The 19,394-nt window shown below is 33.3% G+C and overlaps 1 protein-coding gene and 2 long non-coding RNA genes across 5 annotated transcripts; 1 reads left to right on the forward strand and 2 right to left on the reverse strand.

Moving 5' to 3' along the window:
- Positions 1-1,563: 1,563 nt before the first annotated feature.
- LOC126876522 (uncharacterized) lies at positions 1,564-5,275 on the forward strand. 2 transcript variants are annotated; one of them, XR_007694249.1, is made up of 3 exons: positions 1,564-1,977; positions 2,209-2,224; positions 5,023-5,275. It is a non-coding gene; the product is annotated as an uncharacterized LOC126876522 (long non-coding RNA). The 2 variants fall into 2 exon arrangements; XR_007694248.1 differs by lacking the exon at positions 5,023-5,275 and adding an exon at positions 3,415-3,667 and having other exon boundaries at positions 1,652-1,977; positions 2,209-2,355.
- Positions 5,276-14,187: 8,912 nt separating this feature from the next.
- On the reverse strand, positions 14,188-14,579 carry LOC126876520 (uncharacterized). The gene is made up of 2 exons (XR_007694246.1): positions 14,521-14,579; positions 14,188-14,454 (listed from the first exon to the last, which is right to left on the reverse strand). It is a non-coding gene; the product is annotated as an uncharacterized LOC126876520 (long non-coding RNA).
- A 23-nt stretch (positions 14,580-14,602) lies between these two features.
- On the reverse strand, positions 14,603-18,049 carry LOC126876512 (translation machinery-associated protein 16 homolog). Of its 2 annotated transcripts, XR_007694245.1 has the most exons (4): positions 17,860-18,049; positions 15,014-15,105; positions 14,752-14,896; positions 14,603-14,667 (listed from the first exon to the last, which is right to left on the reverse strand). XR_007694245.1 is itself a non-coding variant. In XM_050639367.1 (3 exons), exons 1-3 carry the CDS (start codon positions 17,902-17,904, stop codon positions 14,794-14,796), a joined length of 240 nt encoding a protein of 79 aa, XP_050495324.1. In that variant the 5' UTR covers positions 17,905-18,035; the 3' UTR covers positions 14,609-14,793. The 2 variants fall into 2 exon arrangements, 1 of the variants encoding a protein (XP_050495324.1); XM_050639367.1 differs by having other exon boundaries at positions 14,609-14,896; positions 17,860-18,035.
- Positions 18,050-19,394: the final 1,345 nt, after the last annotated feature.

Here is a 19,394-nt window from a genome sequence, read left to right on the forward strand (position 1 = left end):
GACGTCGTATTAAGAAAACGAAAATTTGTTATGCCTATGAAGCGGAGATACACGTTCGCATAACACCGAAGTTATCTTTTTCAAAAAGCACTTTTTAGTTATGACTGATCAGAGAATATTTTCAATCGGAGAAAGGTTCATGCAAATTGAGCATTGAGCATGAGTCTGTACCATTCAGATTTCTATATAACATAACAATACTAAAAAATATGAAAGCAGAAGAACCGATTAAACACCGTATGAATTTGGACATTATTTTAGAAAATGAAAATCATCGAAATGTAGATAGAAGCGATATGCTTAATGAAATAAAAATATTTTGTGACATATACAGTAAAAATTTGTTGTATATAACAGCAATGCAATGTTCGAATATGATACATAAAATTAAGGATTTATTTTCCAATTTTATGTTACTTTAAGAATATTACTAATTATTCCAATCGCTTCTGCAGGGCGTGCTTTCTCTAGATTAAAATTAATTAAAAATTATATACATACTACTATGTCTCAGGGAAGACTATCTAATTGATTATTTAATTTGAATAAGTTATGTGAAAATTGAAATTACGAAGATATAATTATTGATTTTGCACGAAACAAAGCGAGAATAATAAACTTTATGAAATAATTGTACCTCACTAAGTTTCAAAATAATAAACATTTCAGATACGGGTATTTTTGTTAATATGTACTCAATCATCGAGTCATTATTTTGTTATTATTATTACTAAAAACTTTATAATTAGAATAGGAATAAATTTTCGTCAAAGAAAGTTATGAGCTACAGAGGTACATGTCTTTTCTGTTTCTAATTTGTAATGCTATACATGTGTATAATAATATTATTTTGTCAGAGCGAGACTTTTAAATATAATGTATGTAAATATGTAATTTTAAAAATAAGATTTTGTTTACAAAAACTGTTTGTTATAGGACTAGAAACATTCTCGAGGACGTAAGGTTCTAAACAAACGTTCTCCTTTCTTATTGAATGTCAGAGATAGGGATACCTGACACGAAATATCAAGGTCTAATATCGACAGTCAATAAGGAATAACGAATAAAATTTTATTAGCTATTAGATTTTCATACCTTATTCATTTTTCTTCCTTTAGGAAAGACATTTCTTCTTCCGTTTTTATTCAAAATTATTATTTGCAATTGATTTTAGAGAAAAACTTTCCATTAGTCTATTTGCAATAAAAAGATCCTTCCCTTATGAATCTTATGAATCGATTTGCAACTGACAACTAAATTGTAATGAAAGAACATAATGAACGATAAATCCAAATTCGTAATCTAGAATATTGTATTACTGTTACGTGTTTTGAATGTAGGTACACACACATGTAATATATTTTGGATATGCACACATTTATATATTTTATTTTATATACATTTACATATTTTAACATACTATTTACACATAAAATTTCGCATTATAATAATCGTTATATATAGTAATCGATATTAAAATAATTATTAAATATTTGTTTAATTAATCCTAAAATAGAAGTAGAATTATGAAAATGTTAACAAAAGAATTACGTTTAGATTTCATAAGCATATCGCAAAGTGACCGATTTAACCAGCGATCGTACAGAGGTCCCACATGTAGTCCTGAAGTATAACCAATCAGCAAACAACGCTACCTCGTCGTCGACATTATATCATGCTAGCGCATCATCATAGAGTTCAGTACTGTTTAATCTGTTGAGATAAATGTCATGTTGGTATGATCACTAGTTCCTACATGCGAAGTTGGTACGACTTCTAACGACGCCCTTTTGTTTTGGCTTCTGCCACGTGTTAATTATCTGAGAGTATCCGGTGTGTTCATATGGCTGTACATGGTGGTGAAATACAGAATATAAAAACTGAATCTGTGTGAATCAATTAAATATCGAACTCCAAAACCTATTTAATAACAGGGGTAGTGCAGTAACCGAAATGGAAATTATTCTACATGCAAAAGTAAGTCGTAATAACAAATACAGTTTTCTTCTTTTATATTTTTTGTATTTTTACTGCATTTTTGATTTTCATATACATAACCGTCTTTCATTAAAAGAAGAATTTAATTTCTGAAGGATTTTTCATACAAATTTGAATAATAACTGCTATTTTTGTTGTCTTATTTCAACCTTTGTCCTTGTTTGGGCTACTGTATCGCTTATTTCTTTTTAATGTTTGCATTGTTCATAGGCTGTACTAATTTTGTGTAAGTAATTTAGAAATATATGAGGTCTTGCAAATCAAATAATTTGATGTAGGAAATTCTTGATTTTCATAAAATAGTTCTGAACTGCTATGACTGCGTGGAAACGAAGAAGTTCGGAAATGAAATATAGAGTAAGTAAACTTCTTCGCAATCGTATGTTGAGAGAATACGGTACATGTTTCATTTCTCCTTTCGTATGATCTTCTTGTAGACTAATCATGTTTCTTCTAATAATCTTTTATTTCACGTATCTGATTGGCCACAATTTTTTAAGAATAAATTTTTATAAATTTCTTTTTTGTTAAAGTTATTTTTTCTTTTTTAATTTATCTTTTATTACAGACTGTCACATTTCAATAAGAAAAGTTCTATTTATTTAATATTATTTATGTTTATTTCTACATAGAATTATTTATGGCATATTTATACTTAGGCTAAGTCTTTAAATTTGTTGGTTACTGCAAAACAAACATAACAAAGTATTTAAGTTGTTCTTAGATTATTATAATTTGTGAATTTGTCTGAATTGCTATTCTTCTATGATAAAATGATCTTAGCTTAATGCTGCTTTTGCTTTTTAATAAAATTTGTCAGTCCTTGTAACTATTTTTCTTTGTCAGAAAAAAAATCACCATCCTATTGTTGTTTTTTAATGAATTTTGTTGTAAATTCTTAATATTATCCAATATATTTTTCTTACACATATTATACATTTTGTTTTCATCTGTTTTGTATTTTATGCTATTTTCTGCATTCACTGATCGTTCCTGTCTCCCAGCTACTCTAACTTTGATTATCCTTTTAGTTATTAATAGCAGTTTCATATGCAAGAAACTTTAATTATTTTTTTCTATATTTTTAGCATATTTATATACTTCACTATAAGTAGATTATTCTATTCTTTCTTTCTTTTATCCAGCAAGTATTTGTGTTATTTCTTCTATTATTGTTCAGTTTAAATTTATTATTATTTCTGTACCATCGGCTTCATAACTCTATTTGAGTTTATTATGTGTGTATTACTTTTTGCAATGTTTTCATGTCTAATTATGAGTTCTCCCATGTTTGCCAGTTTTAACATGTAGTTTATGCCTCATTTTATTATTTTGTGTTCCAAGACTATTCCTATTGCTTTTAATCACATAATCTGGCATTACATGGTATTTCAGTATGTATAATATTCTTTTTAGGAAATGTGTTTGTGTTTTATCTATTCTTGTTGAGTAGTGGAGAACCCATATTCTTATACCATATACCTACACTGTGTATGGTTGACTTTGTCTTTATGTCAGATTACCATTAAAGCATTAATTTCTGTCCATAACATGAATGTTTTCGCTATAATATAAGTTGGGTTATATATATTTTTCCACTCGTACAAAATACCAAAAGTTGCCTTTGCCAAATCAATTTATATATTGATCACTACTTGTGAAACAATTGATCACTAAACTCAAAACTATTATTTTTCGTTCTCATATTCATTTTCATATTCATGAAATAACATTAGAGGATACAAACAATGACCAGAAAAGAGTGATGCCCTCAAACAAAGTTTAATCTATTTATGTTCAATTTCATTTTGGGTTCTTCTACTTTATCTCTTATTTACAACCTTTTTATAATAATAGTTTTTCCTCTCTTTTCTTCTTTTAATTTGTCTGACTCTTCTATTACCTCACTTTTTTTTGTTAGTTTGCTTCTTTCTTTTGCCCATTTTGCTTTGTTCATCTGCTCATTTTCTTTTCTTTTCTCCTACCTTTTTCTATATTCTGGTATCTTTCTATTATAATATAAAATCTCTCTTAATTAATGATAAATTTTTCTTACCTTCTTTAATTTGTCTTTCATATTCTTTGTTCCCTTCAACATTATATGTACTTTCTGTAGGATTTAAGGTTTGATTTAAAATCATTTCTTCATTTCCTTTTTTGTATAACTTATTTTCCTTGCTCCTACTTGTTATTTGTTTTTTGTCTTCTACTGCTATTTTACACTTTGTAATTTATTTTAGTGACCTTTCTCTTGTGTTTCTTTCTTATTGTTATGGTTACCGCTGCCCTCTCGAGCTTCTTTTATTTTGCTATAGTTTCCTAACGTCTGTCTTACTTTTTCTTGATTTTTTACTAAATTCACTGTCAGAATTTGTATTTTCTTGTTTTCCTTTTATTACACTCTATATTGTTTCCTTAATGTCAATGGCATGAATTTTGCAATTTGGCCAATTGTGGAAATTTACAACTAAACATGAAAAGCAATTAAATAACTCCGGAAATCAATGTATCTGAAATTTTCTTTCAAACCTTACTTTTCATACCATATTCAAGTGTAATTGTGAAATCAATTTTAATTTTTATATCCTTATTTTGCATTATACATCATATATATATATATAATTCTTTGTATCATAATAATATAAAGAAATGACATTTTGATAAATAAACTAAGGAAAATGACTACTATTTTTGATATTTATATATGAATATATATTATTTTGTCATGAAATTCAATGCACACCTCAATTTAAACAAAAAAAGAAAAGGATGTAGAATTTGTTACAAAAGCGGAAATTTTTCACATTTATGCTCCAGGCATGAAACCCATGATATTTTCTCTTCACTTTTTAATTATATTTCCAATTATTTCGATTTTTCTAAATGCCCTTTCACGCATTTTTGCACACGCTATCTTTCCCTTGTTACTATTTCTGTTAGAATGTTAAATTATCTGTTAAAATATTACATTGCCTGTTAAAATTTAAAAAATTGAAAAAAAGTCTGTTAAAATTCATTTTTTAGGAAATTTGAAGAGTTCTCGTTGCCAGAAATTTAAGGTGAATGGATTTTGTGATATTCAGGCAAACTGACTCCCGAGTAAGATAAAACTTCATAAATTCTTTCCTATGGTGCTTTGGTAAGTTCGTTTCTTTATTCGCTTTTAATTATGGAATGCATTATACCATTTAAAGAAGGTGATAAACTCCATGTATGCGTTATGTTTTCTATGCGTTATTTAAAATTACAAATGAAAAGAATACGTTTCATTTTTGTTTTGTTATATACATATTTGTATTAATGGGATCATAATTCTTGGGATCATACGATACCAATATTCTGTTTTGAGTGAACCCAAAAAGAAAACAGTTTACCTCACGACGTTTATGAGGTTGAAATTCTGAAGGTAGGTCTCTTTTATCTTTTCTTGTGGTTCTTACAGCTGAGACCTTTGGATTTTAACTCGTAAACAAGTTCGCTTAATGTGCGATTTATAAATATTTACATAGAACTGTCCAGTCAATAAAGTTGTTTTCTTCCTGAAAGGATAAACTGGCACGGTCGAATTACGATTAAATTCTTAGCTCGCGTGCTAACGTCGAAATATCTGCACACGCGAGGTTTTTGAATAATTTCTATCGAATTCATTTTCTTTGAAGATTCTCCACCGGTACAACATTTTGGGACCAACATTTATATTTGATAAAATATTACCAACGCTACCGTATAACATGGCTAAGCGCAAAGCAAAGATAACTTTTATATTATCATTGTTTGAATTGTATGTATTGGGAGAAAGATTATTTATTTCCATTATTACCTTCTTCCCTAACCAATGCCTCATTTTCTTTCATAAATACAAATTTAATAGATCGGCAATAAAATATTGACGAGGGTTCAGATTTTGACCACAGCACTTAATTATATTCATCTAAAAAGCAAATACAAACAAAAGCAATTACAAACAAAAGTTCTGTTTCAGATGAACTTTGTGTAAAGTGACTTGGAATCCAGCTTTAACTGGTTTAAAACATGCATGGATTATACTCTTCGCTATTCCTAGGACATTTACAAATTATTGTGTTTGTCCTTCTCAAGTTAGAAATTCCACTTTTTGTGAAAACGCTATTGTAATTATCCGAAAACAGTTTATTTAACATTATTTGGCGTCCTTTAGCCTTGTGCCTATTCGTTTCTATACATGACCAACATATTCTTTCTTTTAAACAACAATGTCTTCGTATGGATTAATGTCTTTATGTGTTTCGCTATCTCCATCTCCAATACATGTACTATACTTGGCATGATGTTTCTTTCCTGATCTCATAAACATTTCTGTGATGACATAAGTTTCCACTTTATCAGCACTGATATGGTTTATAGTGCAATTATCTTTGTCACCTTCATACTAATCATTGTACTGTTCTGTGCCCGTTTTATTCTCCCATGCAACGCTGCAAGATTGGGAAACCTAGATTTTACAATTATATCAAGCACATTCTTACTGTGTTTCCCGAGGAGTGTAGCAAACCCGAACGAAAAATTCAATTCTCTCATTTTCCTGGCGTTCTCTCTTCCGAAACGCTAACTTTTATTCTGTCTTTTTCGGTAGCTCTCGAAATTGGACGATTAGATACCCGTAAGACAACAGAATTTAAATTTTCCGGACAGCCATAGTATCTATTGATAGCCGATCCCTGAAAAATATCCATTAGCCCACAAAATAAATTTATCTTTTCCATTCCGTTCTCTAAAAGTCGCCAACACAATCCTGCGATTTATTTCAGATGACTTTTGGTATGGATTGGCATTGCCAATTAGTGGAGATGAGTTGAAAAATTTCATCCAGTACTCACACTTACTTGCAATTTTGGAACCTAAGCCGCGGTTTCTGGTTCTAGAAGATTGAATTTTCTTTTGCAATTCTTGCAAATAACACTAGTCGCTATCATCGAAAATACAGCAACAAAGTTCAAGATATATTAACTAAGATCACTTGCAAACACTTCATTGTTATCTCTATTTTACAATTTTTTAGTTGATACGCTTGTTATTCGGTTCAGCAACGTGTATCATTCGAGTTAACAGTTGATGTACACGCAGAACGCCATATTAGACCTGATGCAATTTTCGTGAACCCATCTGCTGCTATATACGTACTGCAGCTAGTTCTCATTACGAACGCTATCGCTATAAGGTTCATTTCATATCAAGCATTCTGTGCAAAGCAACAGTAATGTGTAATGTTGCCAATATTGAATCGCTTCTTTAAGAGGAAGGCATTCGAGATAGATTGCTTTCATCTTTGATTCTGTTTGGTTTCAGTTTTCTTGAGAAGTACGCAACCGGGTGCAACATACCGTTATCTTGGGGTTGTTTTAAAACGGCTCCTAAACCATCACCATTTGCATCTGTATAAATGAATATTTCTTTGTTTTGCTCATATGTTGCTAGGGCCGGACTTGAACAGACATATTCCTTGATCCTCTGAAATGATTTCTCACATTCTTCATTGCAGATGAATTTGACATTTTTCCTTAATAAGTTATGAAGTGGTTCCAGGAGTTTGCAGGCATCTTCCATAAATTTATAATAAAAATTAATTTTCCCCATTAATTGTCTTACATTCTTTTTTGTTCTTTGGGCGTTCCAGTTCGCCCAAGTCAAGAAATGTTTTTTCGGCTTTCAGCCCTTTTTTTCTCTTTTCCAAATCGCTTTCTTCCTTCCTTTAAATTTTTTAATCCTTTTTTCTCTTTTTCTCTTTTTCTAGCTATCTGCACGATAGGCTAATCATGTCCACACATAGTTTGTTTCTACAATGTTTAATATAAAGAGAATGTCCCGCGAATGTGTACGAGAACATATGCCCAGCGAAGTGCACTGGTACCGATTCTCTAAACTGATAGATTCAAACGGACTTGAAGTGACTTGACGACTAGGCAGATAGAAAGGAGCACGGTGTTATCGTTCGACGCTCTCTTAAAGTAGGCCGCGGGACGACCATGCAATTTCAAAAACTCGTCGTTCTGTCGATCACCCAATGCAATCCATGTCTTCATGACTTCAGCAGTGAGTGTTGGAGTAAGACGCCTTATCAGTGCATCGGTTGGCAAAACAGTTAAAAGACGCTTTATGAGAGATCCAAACATTCTGTTGATGGTGTGCATGAATATATAGGCTCCAAGACAGACGACAACGATACGAACTACAATAAGCTAAGTCTATGAAGGGAAGCTAAACGCCACGATTAAATTTTACAGATAACTCACACTTCATGGACATAACCGGAATAAGTTGCGATACGACGTAAGAGATCATATAATTAATCTAATGAGCAGTGCTAGTTAGTTAAACCATCAGTCCTCAACATTTATGCAAATTTCATGTACCCATGTTCTCGTTCGACCTGGCTTTTACATTGTTCCGAGATGATTGTTACAGTGTTCCCTCTTTTCTTTGTTTTTTTCTTTACTCTTTCCTTTGCTTGGCAGATAGATTTGATTATTATTTGATTATATAAATATAAATGCTGAAGGCTTTGCATCCTTAGACATCACTGATAGCGTTCCTACGTCCTTAGAAGTGAATAGTAGCGTTTCTACCTCTTATGATAATAGGGCTTACTACACAATGTTGATCGCCTGTTGGTCTGTTGGATCCTCTTGTATTATTCTTTTATTTTATTATTGCTTAGTTCGTGCCTTTCGGCTTTGAATGAACTTTCGGTTTTACATCTCTTACATCTCTTTTCCACTCTATTCTATTGCACTACCTTGCTAATTTTACCTCTAAAAACTAAAAGTAGAAACTACAAATTAGCAACTAACGACTAAAAAACTATTGCAACTTTGGTCTTTAGCCTCCTTGCTGTGCATCCTTTCTGTCGTTTGCCCTTCTCTTCTCTATTATTGCCTTCAGTTCTGTTAAACCTTCTCCAGTCTCATTTAGCGTTTTTCCTATGTCCTTTGGTCCTCCCGTTATTTCACATTCTTCTATTACATGCCTCAGGTCTTCTTTCCTTCTACATAGTCTGCATCTTTATCTCCCTCTTCTTTCTAGTATTCCCTTGCTTTGATCTCGTTTCCGCATCTGAATCTTGCCAGTATTTTTCTGTCCTTCCACTTCATCCTCCCTTCTAAGTCTTTCCCTAACCCTTTCTGTAGTGTATATTATACTTGGATTCCTTTATCCTTTTCTCCCTCTCTTCTGCTTCTTCCTTTCTTCTTTCTTCTATAATTTGGTCTGCTGTCATCTTTTCTTATTCCTCTCCTGTTTCTATCTGTATCCTTCCCATTCTCACATCTTCTAGTCCCTTCTTTCTCTTTCTTGTTCTTTTCCCTTCATGGCCATGAGGTGGGATGTCGTGATAGGTGCGGAAGAAATACTCAGATGTATTCAACAATCAATATTTATTAACAGTAATATTTTTCATATATTCGTCGAAACATTCATACCAAGCTCTTGAACTTTCACGCAATCCATATAACGCTTTTGATAATTTACATACTTTCCCGCTTTTATCGTCGTAACCTATAGGTTGTTTTACAAATACTTCCGATTTTATAGTTCCGTTTAAGAAAGCTGTTTCTACATCCATTTGCATAATCGTCAAACCATATTGACAACAATAAGATAGTAATAACTTCAACGTTTGCATTTTTGCTACTGGAGAGTATAAATCTTCCAGTACTTCTTTTTGTTGGAAGCCTCGAACAACTAGTCGCGCTTTCTTACGATTATCAGATTTATTCGTATATATCCATTTCAAGTCTAATACTTTTTTGTCTTTTGGTTTTTCTACTAATTGCCAGGTCTTATTTTTCATTAAACTATTCATTTCTCGATCCATTGCTTTTTTACATGAACCGCTGTCATCTCCACTTAAAGCTTCTTCATAGGTTTCATAGGACTGTGTGCACTAACTATATTCACATAAATGAAATATGAGCTCGTTTGACCATATCTTTGAGGTTTCTTTCTTTCCCGTCCTGACCTTCTCAAATTACTTTCTGTGTCCTCAAGTTTTTCTTCTGATTCGTTACTTAAATTTCTCTCCTTTTTTATTGCAACCTGCTCGACCTTTTCGTTTACATCCGAATGTTCGTCAAAAACCTTTTCTGTCTCATTGCCTGGTCCATCTTCTCCTCGAAATCCTACTAAATTATCATCTTCACTTATAAATTCTACGTGTCTTGCAATTACAATTTTATTATTAACTAGTATCCTATATCCATTGTTTTCATAACCTACAAGTATCCCAGTGTCTGCTTTTTTGTCCCATTTCGAATTTCTTTTAACTTCGGGTATTCTTACGAAAACTCTACTTCCGTACAATCTTAAATTATTTATATTCGGTTTTCTTTTTAAAAATATTTCAAATGGTGTTTTATTTTCATATGTGTTTGTAACGGTTCTATTTTTTAAGTACGCCGCGGCTCTAACTATTTCCGGCCAATATTTAATATTCAGCTTTGAATCATGTAATAAGCATCTAGCGGAATTCATGATTGTTCTATTGTAGCGCTCAGCTGTTCCATTTAACTCGTGAACATAAGGTGGGCATGGTTCTACGACAATTCCCTTTTCCCTAGTTAGATTGTACATGCTTTTGTTCATATATTCTTTTCCATTATCGTATCTTAATCTCTTTATCTTTTTACCAGTAAGATTTTCGACTTTGTTTATGTAATCAAGGAAGCAATTGTAAACTTCACCTTTTGATTTCAAAGTATAAATCAATGCACACTTACTGTAGTCATCTATAAATGTCAAGAAATATTTGGATCCATCAAACCCGGTATTATTACGAGGTCCATTTAAATCGGTATGTACTAATTCTAAAATCTCGCGTGCTCTTCTACGGTTATTTTGGAAGGGTACATTTCTACATTTTTAGCATGAGATTCTTGCCTTTCAATGTAACTACTTATCTTATATAAACCATGATCTTTGAATGCTATCCCTATCAACTTTCTGTATTTGTTATATATCTTTAAAGTATTTCCTGCTGAGACTATCTTATTTTCATTCGTTACTCTCGCATAGCTAATTAAGTTATTATCCATTTCTTTCACGTAAAATACATTAGACATTGTAATTTTAATCCTCCTTTTGTTTACTTCAAAGTAAGTTAAAATTTTTCCGACTTTTGTTTCTTTTAGAATTCTACCGTCTCCTAACTTCACATTTATCGGGTTTTTTAAATTTTCGTACTCAACAAAATAAGAGTCATTATTTATAATGTGATCTGAACATCCACTATCCAATATCCAATCTATTTTTCGCGTATCGCTAGTACATACCATAATTTCATTTTTATTATTTTCGCGCTCTACTCTCGTTAGGAAAGATCCAATTTCTTTGTCGTCGTAGCCCTCGTTGTGTGAATAATTTGCGTCGTGTTGACTTGCCTCGTAGTAGCGTTGTTGCCGGCCTCTGCTTTGTCCTCGTTGGCCAAATCCTCGTTGGCCGTATCCTCGTCTTCTTTGGCCAAAACTTCGTCCGCCGCGACCCCTATTCTACTGCGGCTGATACGCACCTCCTTGCTGTTGTGTTCTTCCATTGTTTGCGCCATTGTTTCCGCCTCTATACGTGTTTGTGCAATTTTTTGCCATGTGACCGTACTTTCCACAGCCATAGCACTTTATGTCCTTTTTTTCGGCTGTAAATACATTTGACTTTGTTCTATCACTTTCTTTCTTGCTACGCGTTTCCCACATTATAATTTTATTTTTCAAAAATTCACAAGTCCGATCACTTTCTTTCACTGAGTCGATTAAGTCACCAACATAGCTCAATGATTCTGCTAGTGCTTTCAGCATGTAGTCGAGTTTTTCACGTTCGTTTGCATTTGCACCGGCACTCTTCAATTCATTGATAGTTTTTTCAAATTCCGTGAAAAATGAATTTGATTCTTCAAAGTCTTTCAACCTCATCATGCCTAGTCTACTTCTTATACAAATTTGCACTGCTGTTGATTCCTTCATATACATCTCATCAAACTTTTGCATTATTTTTAAAGCAGTGTCTTGATCACCAACAAATTCTAATTGCTCATTCGTTATACTACTATAGATGTAGTTCATCGCCCATTGATTCTTTTCATCCCACTTATCTTGCGCATCCGTGTCCATTTTCTCTCGTGTAGCCGGTTCATAACATTTTTTACACTTTAGATACATTAATATTCTTTTCTTCCACATTCTGTAATCGCGTCCATCGAATATTTGAACCTTAATTTCGTCGTCCCTTGGCATCTTGATTCGTTTTCTATATTCACACCTTTTTTTTTTCAAAAAATAATTCTCTTTATTATCCAAAATCTTTTTATTTGTTCTACTAATAGCCTTTTTATCTCTTCAGAACTTATTTCCAATTTTTTATTCCTTTTTATAAATCGACTTTTATACATTCACTCCCGGTTACACGTGGTTCCATAACCTTAAATCTCGGCAACCACGATCTTCTACCATGTTGAGAATTGTGGATCTTTGAAGCCGAAATAATGTTATAGGAACATTAAATGTATATTGACAGTTATTACTAAAATAATGATATATTTATTACATGAACGATTCTATATATATTTATCGATACACACTTGCACGCGTCTCAGAACCTTCTACACCCGACTCTTCATCGACGACTCTTAACCGACTGACTGTTTACATTCCTTTGTTTCGAGACGCTGCGCACACACACATACTTCCACACACTGATATATACATATAAGTATTTCTACTACTTAACTCAGTCCAGCACAGAAAATTACACATATCTCAACAGCCTTATATTTTGATCTATATCCCGTCTTAGCCGCCCATCGAGGATTGATGAGAAAATGCGGCCTAGAATTGGGCCGATCGTAATTGGTCGCCAGTTCTCGACCATATTTCCATCTTTATTAGCCTTTGGTATTAAGGCTGTCCTATTTTCCTTCCACGCGGTCGGAAAATAGGAACTATACCATAATATATTTGTCGGAGATGAAAGAACACCGGAGCCTTTGGAATTTTGGATAATCCCACAACATTGTAACCTAGAGTCTACTATAGCTGTAATTGAACAATTGTAGTTATTCAATCCGATTGTAATTGTTCGAGAGTTGTGATAATGAGCTTGGGCTCGAGGCGACAGTCAGTCGCCGAACGTAGCCGCGGTCACAGGATGAACGCTTTGTCTAACAAAGGCATGGAATAATTCTATAGCTCTCCTTAAGAAGGAAATAGTTGTAACACTCGACAGTAAACGTTCCAACGGTCCCTGCCCCGTAGCTCGCCACACGCAGACCCTGTTCTTCAAGTAAGATGATCGAGTAAGATCGATCGTATATATATATGTAACTATGCACTAAATTTGAAACGTATGCGATGTATTGAAAGTTTTAAAAGTTTCTTTCAAGTTTCAGATATTTAATCTAAATTAGAGATATATTAGTAAAACATGAAATGAAATATATATATTTACATTATAATTTTTAAACATATTCGTATTTTTAAACATCATTAAGTAAATTTCTAAATAATTAAGAATATACTGCTTCTTATTAAATAGGTACGAAATGTTTTTATTAGCGAGAAGCTATTAAAAGTGATGGTTGACAAATTGTATCGATATACCACAAGTTGACGAAGTATACCAGTAATAATTTAACAAAGCAAATTCTTCACTGCGATCTTCGAGAGAAATTCCTTGGAATTGGAATTGTTGTAACGAACGCAGCTGCATTTATAACATGCGACATAAGTAAACTCTTTTATATACTAAGCTATTTGATTAATGCTAAGTATGTAAGAAATCTAAAAAGCTTTTAAAATCGTATATTTATCATTGTACTATTGATTTTCCTACCATTTCGAAATGTACAACTTTGAGAGTAATTACTATATCTTCGTTCTTAAATAATGGAGCAGCTAGCGAAAAAAATGAAGGAAAGGCGGAGAAACGATGCAGAATATTCATAACGTGCATGTGATTCATCTGCATGTTTCAGTTTTGTTGTATATTTCACAATCGAACATTTTCTTTTCTCTTCTATCGTACTCTTGTATCTTGTGACGTGACTGTTTCTCGTGGGAGATAAGAGCAAGACGAAATGCGGTTTCTAGCATTTCGCAAACAAAAAAGGACGAAACTGTTCGCTTTTCTTCTGTTTTCTTGTTTTTAAATAGAGATGAAAGATAAAAAGACATATCTACAGAATTTATTCTATTTCCATTACACTATTTTCATCTGAATCAATTGGCTTGCTGAATAAATTCTTCTTGTTTACAGGCATAGCTAATAGAGATTTGGATAGTCTAATATGGCTTATTTTCATTCTTTTTCTTAGCTCTAATACTTTCTTTAAATCTTTCTCGCCAAACCTTATAAATTTAAAATTATTCGCACACTGTAATTCATTATTCCAATTCAATAACATTTCACACTGAGTTGCATTTAAAATATCAGAAATTTCTGAAAAATAAAGGAGGGTTTGTACATCAGGATATATTGAAAATAAATTTGGCTGTAATTCTTTACCTATTCCACGTGTATGATATTCTCCTAGTTCTTTCTACTCTAATTATATGTTCCCTCCTAGCATCTCTGTCATGCTGTAGCATGTTGCTACCTATAGACCTTTTAATAGTAATTTCTTCCATTTCTTCATCATTTCTTGCTACATACCTTTGGATCAAATATAGAACTATAACTAATCACATCTTTAATGTACAATCTCTGTATCATCATGTGTATACATTTTTGTTTTACCTCCGTTTCTAACAAACTTGCAGTTATCTCTGGAGTATAGGGTCACACGCCTGGAATCATATTGTTTCTGATCCACGATATTTTCTCTCCTATTGAATTCTGTTTTATCAAGCAGGACATTTCTGCCTTCTGTCTATTTGATATTCTGAAACAAAACACATTGTCCATTTCCTTCTTTATTACACAAAAGTATTATATAATCATATAAAATAAATGAAATGTACATAACAAAATCACATAATTTAATAGTAATTGTATTTACTTTTTGGCTTTTTTCGTAATAGCGATAGACTTTCTGCTATTTGGGTGTATCATTTTCTTTGGCTTCAGGAATTCTTTTCTCATTGCAGTGGCCTATAAAAGACAACAAAATAAATTAGTTAAAATATTACCATGGCTATGAATTATTTCGATTATCCTAATCATCAAAACTCCAACTCAGGCTATCCGTTTACTCAATGTATAATCATGCACAGGCGAATCGTCGACAGTATCACACGCTTAGAAGCACTAATAGAGTAGACAAAACATCCTACATGCCACAGCTATCGAAACAATAACCAGATAGCAACGGATAGGCGCCTCTGATATACACCCGACGATAACCGCTTCAGAGGGACTAAAACCTCAGTACAAGAAGTCTCCCAAATCAGCGTTCTATACCTCTTTGTTATAACACCCTGAACCGTCACTCTGTTGGATTCATACAATAAATTTTACCACTATATCTAAAGTTTAATTCTTTAACTTATTTGTGAAACGTTCGAACTGCGACTCGAGGAGATCACCGGTGATTTGTCAATTTCGTGATTTGTTGTGTCTCGTATATGATAACAGCAACGACGGCGACGCCTATCGATAGTAAAAGTAATATCGAAGTATACCTTCCTACCATGACATTTCCGGGCTAACAAACTTCAAAATTGGTTTCTTTTGTTTCAAGATATTTTTAGCTATTTTTTTTTTTAATCTTATAATGATAACCTATTTTAAAATGTGCAATGTTTGATAAATGTACATTAGTAAAATTTCATACGAAGAAAGTTTTTGGGAATCCGTATTATATTCAGCGAGCAGAAAACGAAGACTTGACGGAAGTTGACAACAATGGAGATAAAAGTCTTTATCGTAATATTGTTTTTATTGATTTTAACGTCAGATGGAACGGGTTTCGACAGAAAACGATCCACCAAATTTCAAAGAGGTAACGAGCAAACTTCAAGTAAAAACGAGCAGAAGTCAACACCCGATTATTATTATTACTGCGACTCAACAGAGTTTGGAGTAGTATTATACAAAAGATTCCGTATTTGCGTTCTTGTTCGCCGTGCGACATGATAGAAATTGATTTCTCTTCCGCTTGTATCAGATGCGGGATGTTGGTTGTTCCTTTTTCACCGGTCTCGATTATCCTATTTCTCTTTATTCGCCTATTTTTTAAACACAAATATAGATTTTTTACGATTATTTATATTGTTCATGACATCATTTGACGAATTCTTCGAGAACTTCGCAAGGGAACCAAGACATAAATGATATTTAAAATGTTTATAGCAGTTCTGAAGTAAAGAGAAGCGATATTAGTTTGAAATGATGGATCATTTCAATGACTTTATTATTTATTGCCTTAATAGCTATCTACATATTATTTTAGTTGCGTTTTTCTTTTGGATCGGAAATGACTATCCTGTGTTTCGTCAATAATTTGTCTTGCTTCTCTTGGTGCATTTCTAAAAGTAGTATTGACATAAATGAATTTTTTACTGCAAGAGTTAACATCACTTTTTTTGACTTCTCTTTTAGGTTACAAGAGTACAAAGCTATATATAGGCCAAAACATGTATGTATCTTGCGATAAAAGATAAATTTTTATTCAAAACCTACGAGACTGCACGCAGATATTTCAAATTGCAGCGAATATTATCACGAATACTTCGCGTTAAACATGTTATATCTTTTAACATTTTCAGAGACGCGTAAACATCTGCAAGCTATTTATCACTTTATTCGATTGCATATTGTAGCGGCATATGAGTCATAGGACGATGCGAATCGAGAGTAACTCATGTTGTTGTTTTGCCTCGGGGCATTGATACCGTCTCGAGGTACGAAACTTGATAATAAACAAACTCCGGACAGAACAATATCGCCGCTACGCGCAACCGTCAACCGAAGTCGAATTTAAATTCGTTAGAGGGAGATCGTTAGAAGAGTACTGCCGATAGTTTTAAATACATTTGACTACACCAAATATCAACTCGTCTCATCACTATATACACCAACGCGTTTAATCAACCTCCACATAATCGAGAAATGATTTCAAATTTGACCCACGTTTCTATCGACTTCGCTTTCTTCTTTATTTTGGAAGAAATGCACATTCACTATTTATCAGCTAAGCGAACTCGAAACGAATGAAAATTCCCAACCACCACGTAGACCAAAGCCTATCAGCCTTTTCCGAACCTGTAGGTTACAACGAGATTCTTAATTAATTAATTCGTTTCTTACAGGCTACAGAGTCTGAGAATAAAGAATTTTTTTGACCGTTTTGTTACGACCTATGTTAAAACCACATCATAGGAATAAGATAATAATACAGATCGTAATCATTATATATCGGTACATACTATCAATTTGATTGTGCAATTAAATAACATAATATCAAAAGTAATCAAATGTTGGGATACTTTTGCGCGATAGTGTATATGTGTAAAATAATATGATTCTATAAATTCATTCACAATAAATCAAAAACAATGTTGTGTTGCTTATTCTAGTAAACAATCCAACCATTTAACTGTAAGATATTTGGAAAGTTCATGCAACAAGCATACAATATGCCACCCGGAAGGTACCAACTACGTTCCTCTATGAAATTAGTACAAATGTTTCAAGACTTATATATTATTAACATTTCACGCAACGTTTTTATAAGATACGTTAATCCGTAGAAATGACCCGTCGCAGTAAATTTATACATAGATCAGAGTTAGAAAATACAAAAGAACGATATTTTCTCTGAGTATACGAAGTTAAAATGGTGTTGGACGCAAATTAATTGGTTGGAAAGAGGCGCCTTGAAGCGTACTAAAAGAGGTAGCTTACCTCGTTGAAATACCATGGAACGAAACCCTGTTGGGCAATGGGCATTCTGCTGTAGCCTGGAATTCCTTTTGCTCCCGTATTCTTCTTCTGTTTTCCGTGGTTTTTGTTACAACACTCGCGACGTTTTCATTCAAACGAACACACAACGCATAAACGGAGAAAAACAAACGTTGAAGGTTGCGTCGCGTCACGCGAATCACTGACGCTACACTTATACGTTGGAAACAGGAACGAAACCGACGCAGGTGCAACACGGGGCCCGTGAAATGTAAACTATCGAACTACGTATAATAGCACACGAAAGTATTTCTATTGTTTGTATATATATATATGTGTGTGTGTTTGTATATTTGTGTGTATATATATATATATATATATATATATATATATATATATTTGTGTGTGTGTATATGTGTGTGTGTGTGTGTGTGTGTGTGTGTGTGTGTGTGTGTGTGTGTGTGTGTGTGTGTGTTCATATATATATTATAAATTGGTTATATATGTCGGGTCACGATTCGAATTTTGGGCGCGCGACGACTCTTCGTGTGGACTAGCCATCGTTTCACAAAGCCGAGATTTTATTTACACGTATATACAGGTCTATCACTAAGCTTAACAAATAATAAGTACAACTAATAATAAGTCTAACAAACACTAAGCCTAATGAATAATACGATCTACGAATAATTAAATTAAATAATACTATTAGCAATGTTTGAGTTCAAACGAATCCACGGTCACCGGGATAACTCCTTACTAAGCGAAACTAACTTAGACGCAAATGCGATCGTCGAAAATGCTCGATGTATCACTGCGCCAAATACGATAAGGATAGGTTCGACAAAAACAAAGCTAAAATAGTTAGGTTCAACCTTGGCGATTTCGTGTTACGTAAAAACGAGGAAAGAAACCAGACGAAGTTAGATCCGAAATTCAGGGGTCCATTCGTAATAGCCGAGATTTTGGAAGGAGATAGATATACCCTAAAAACCTTAGACGGCAAACGATCATATAAGGACAGACACGACAGACTGAGAAAAATGCCAGAAGGTTGCGTCCCTGCTGAGTTAGACGTCTGCGGTGATGACAACGGCGGTGATAATAACGATGCAAGTACACTGACCTCAGAGGATCATTAACACTGCGTTGTGGTCATAGTAATACACCGAGTGGTTTTATGTGCTTTTGTTGTAACCCGTTGAGTGGGTTGATGTGTTTTTGTTGTAACCCGTTGAGTGGGTTGATGTGTTTTTGTTGTAACCCGTTGAGTGGGTTGATGTGTTTTTGTTGTAACCCGTTGAGTGGGTTGATGTGCTTTTTGTTGTAACCCGTTGAGTGGGGTTACGTGCTTTTGTTGTAATCCGTTGAGTGGGGTTACGTGCTTTTGTTGTAACCCGTTGAGTGGGCTTACGTGCTTTCTGGGTGTAATGCACCCAACGTGGCAATATGATCCAACAAACTGAGGTTCACCGGTGTACGAAATCGAAAATGATCTGTTGTGTCATTACGGTCTGGCTGGCGACTCACAGAACGCA

This window comes from Bombus huntii, unplaced genomic scaffold (genome assembly GCF_024542735.1).
Source record: "Bombus huntii isolate Logan2020A unplaced genomic scaffold, iyBomHunt1.1 ctg00000080.1, whole genome shotgun sequence".
NCBI lineage: Eukaryota > Metazoa > Arthropoda > Insecta > Hymenoptera > Apidae > Bombus > Bombus huntii.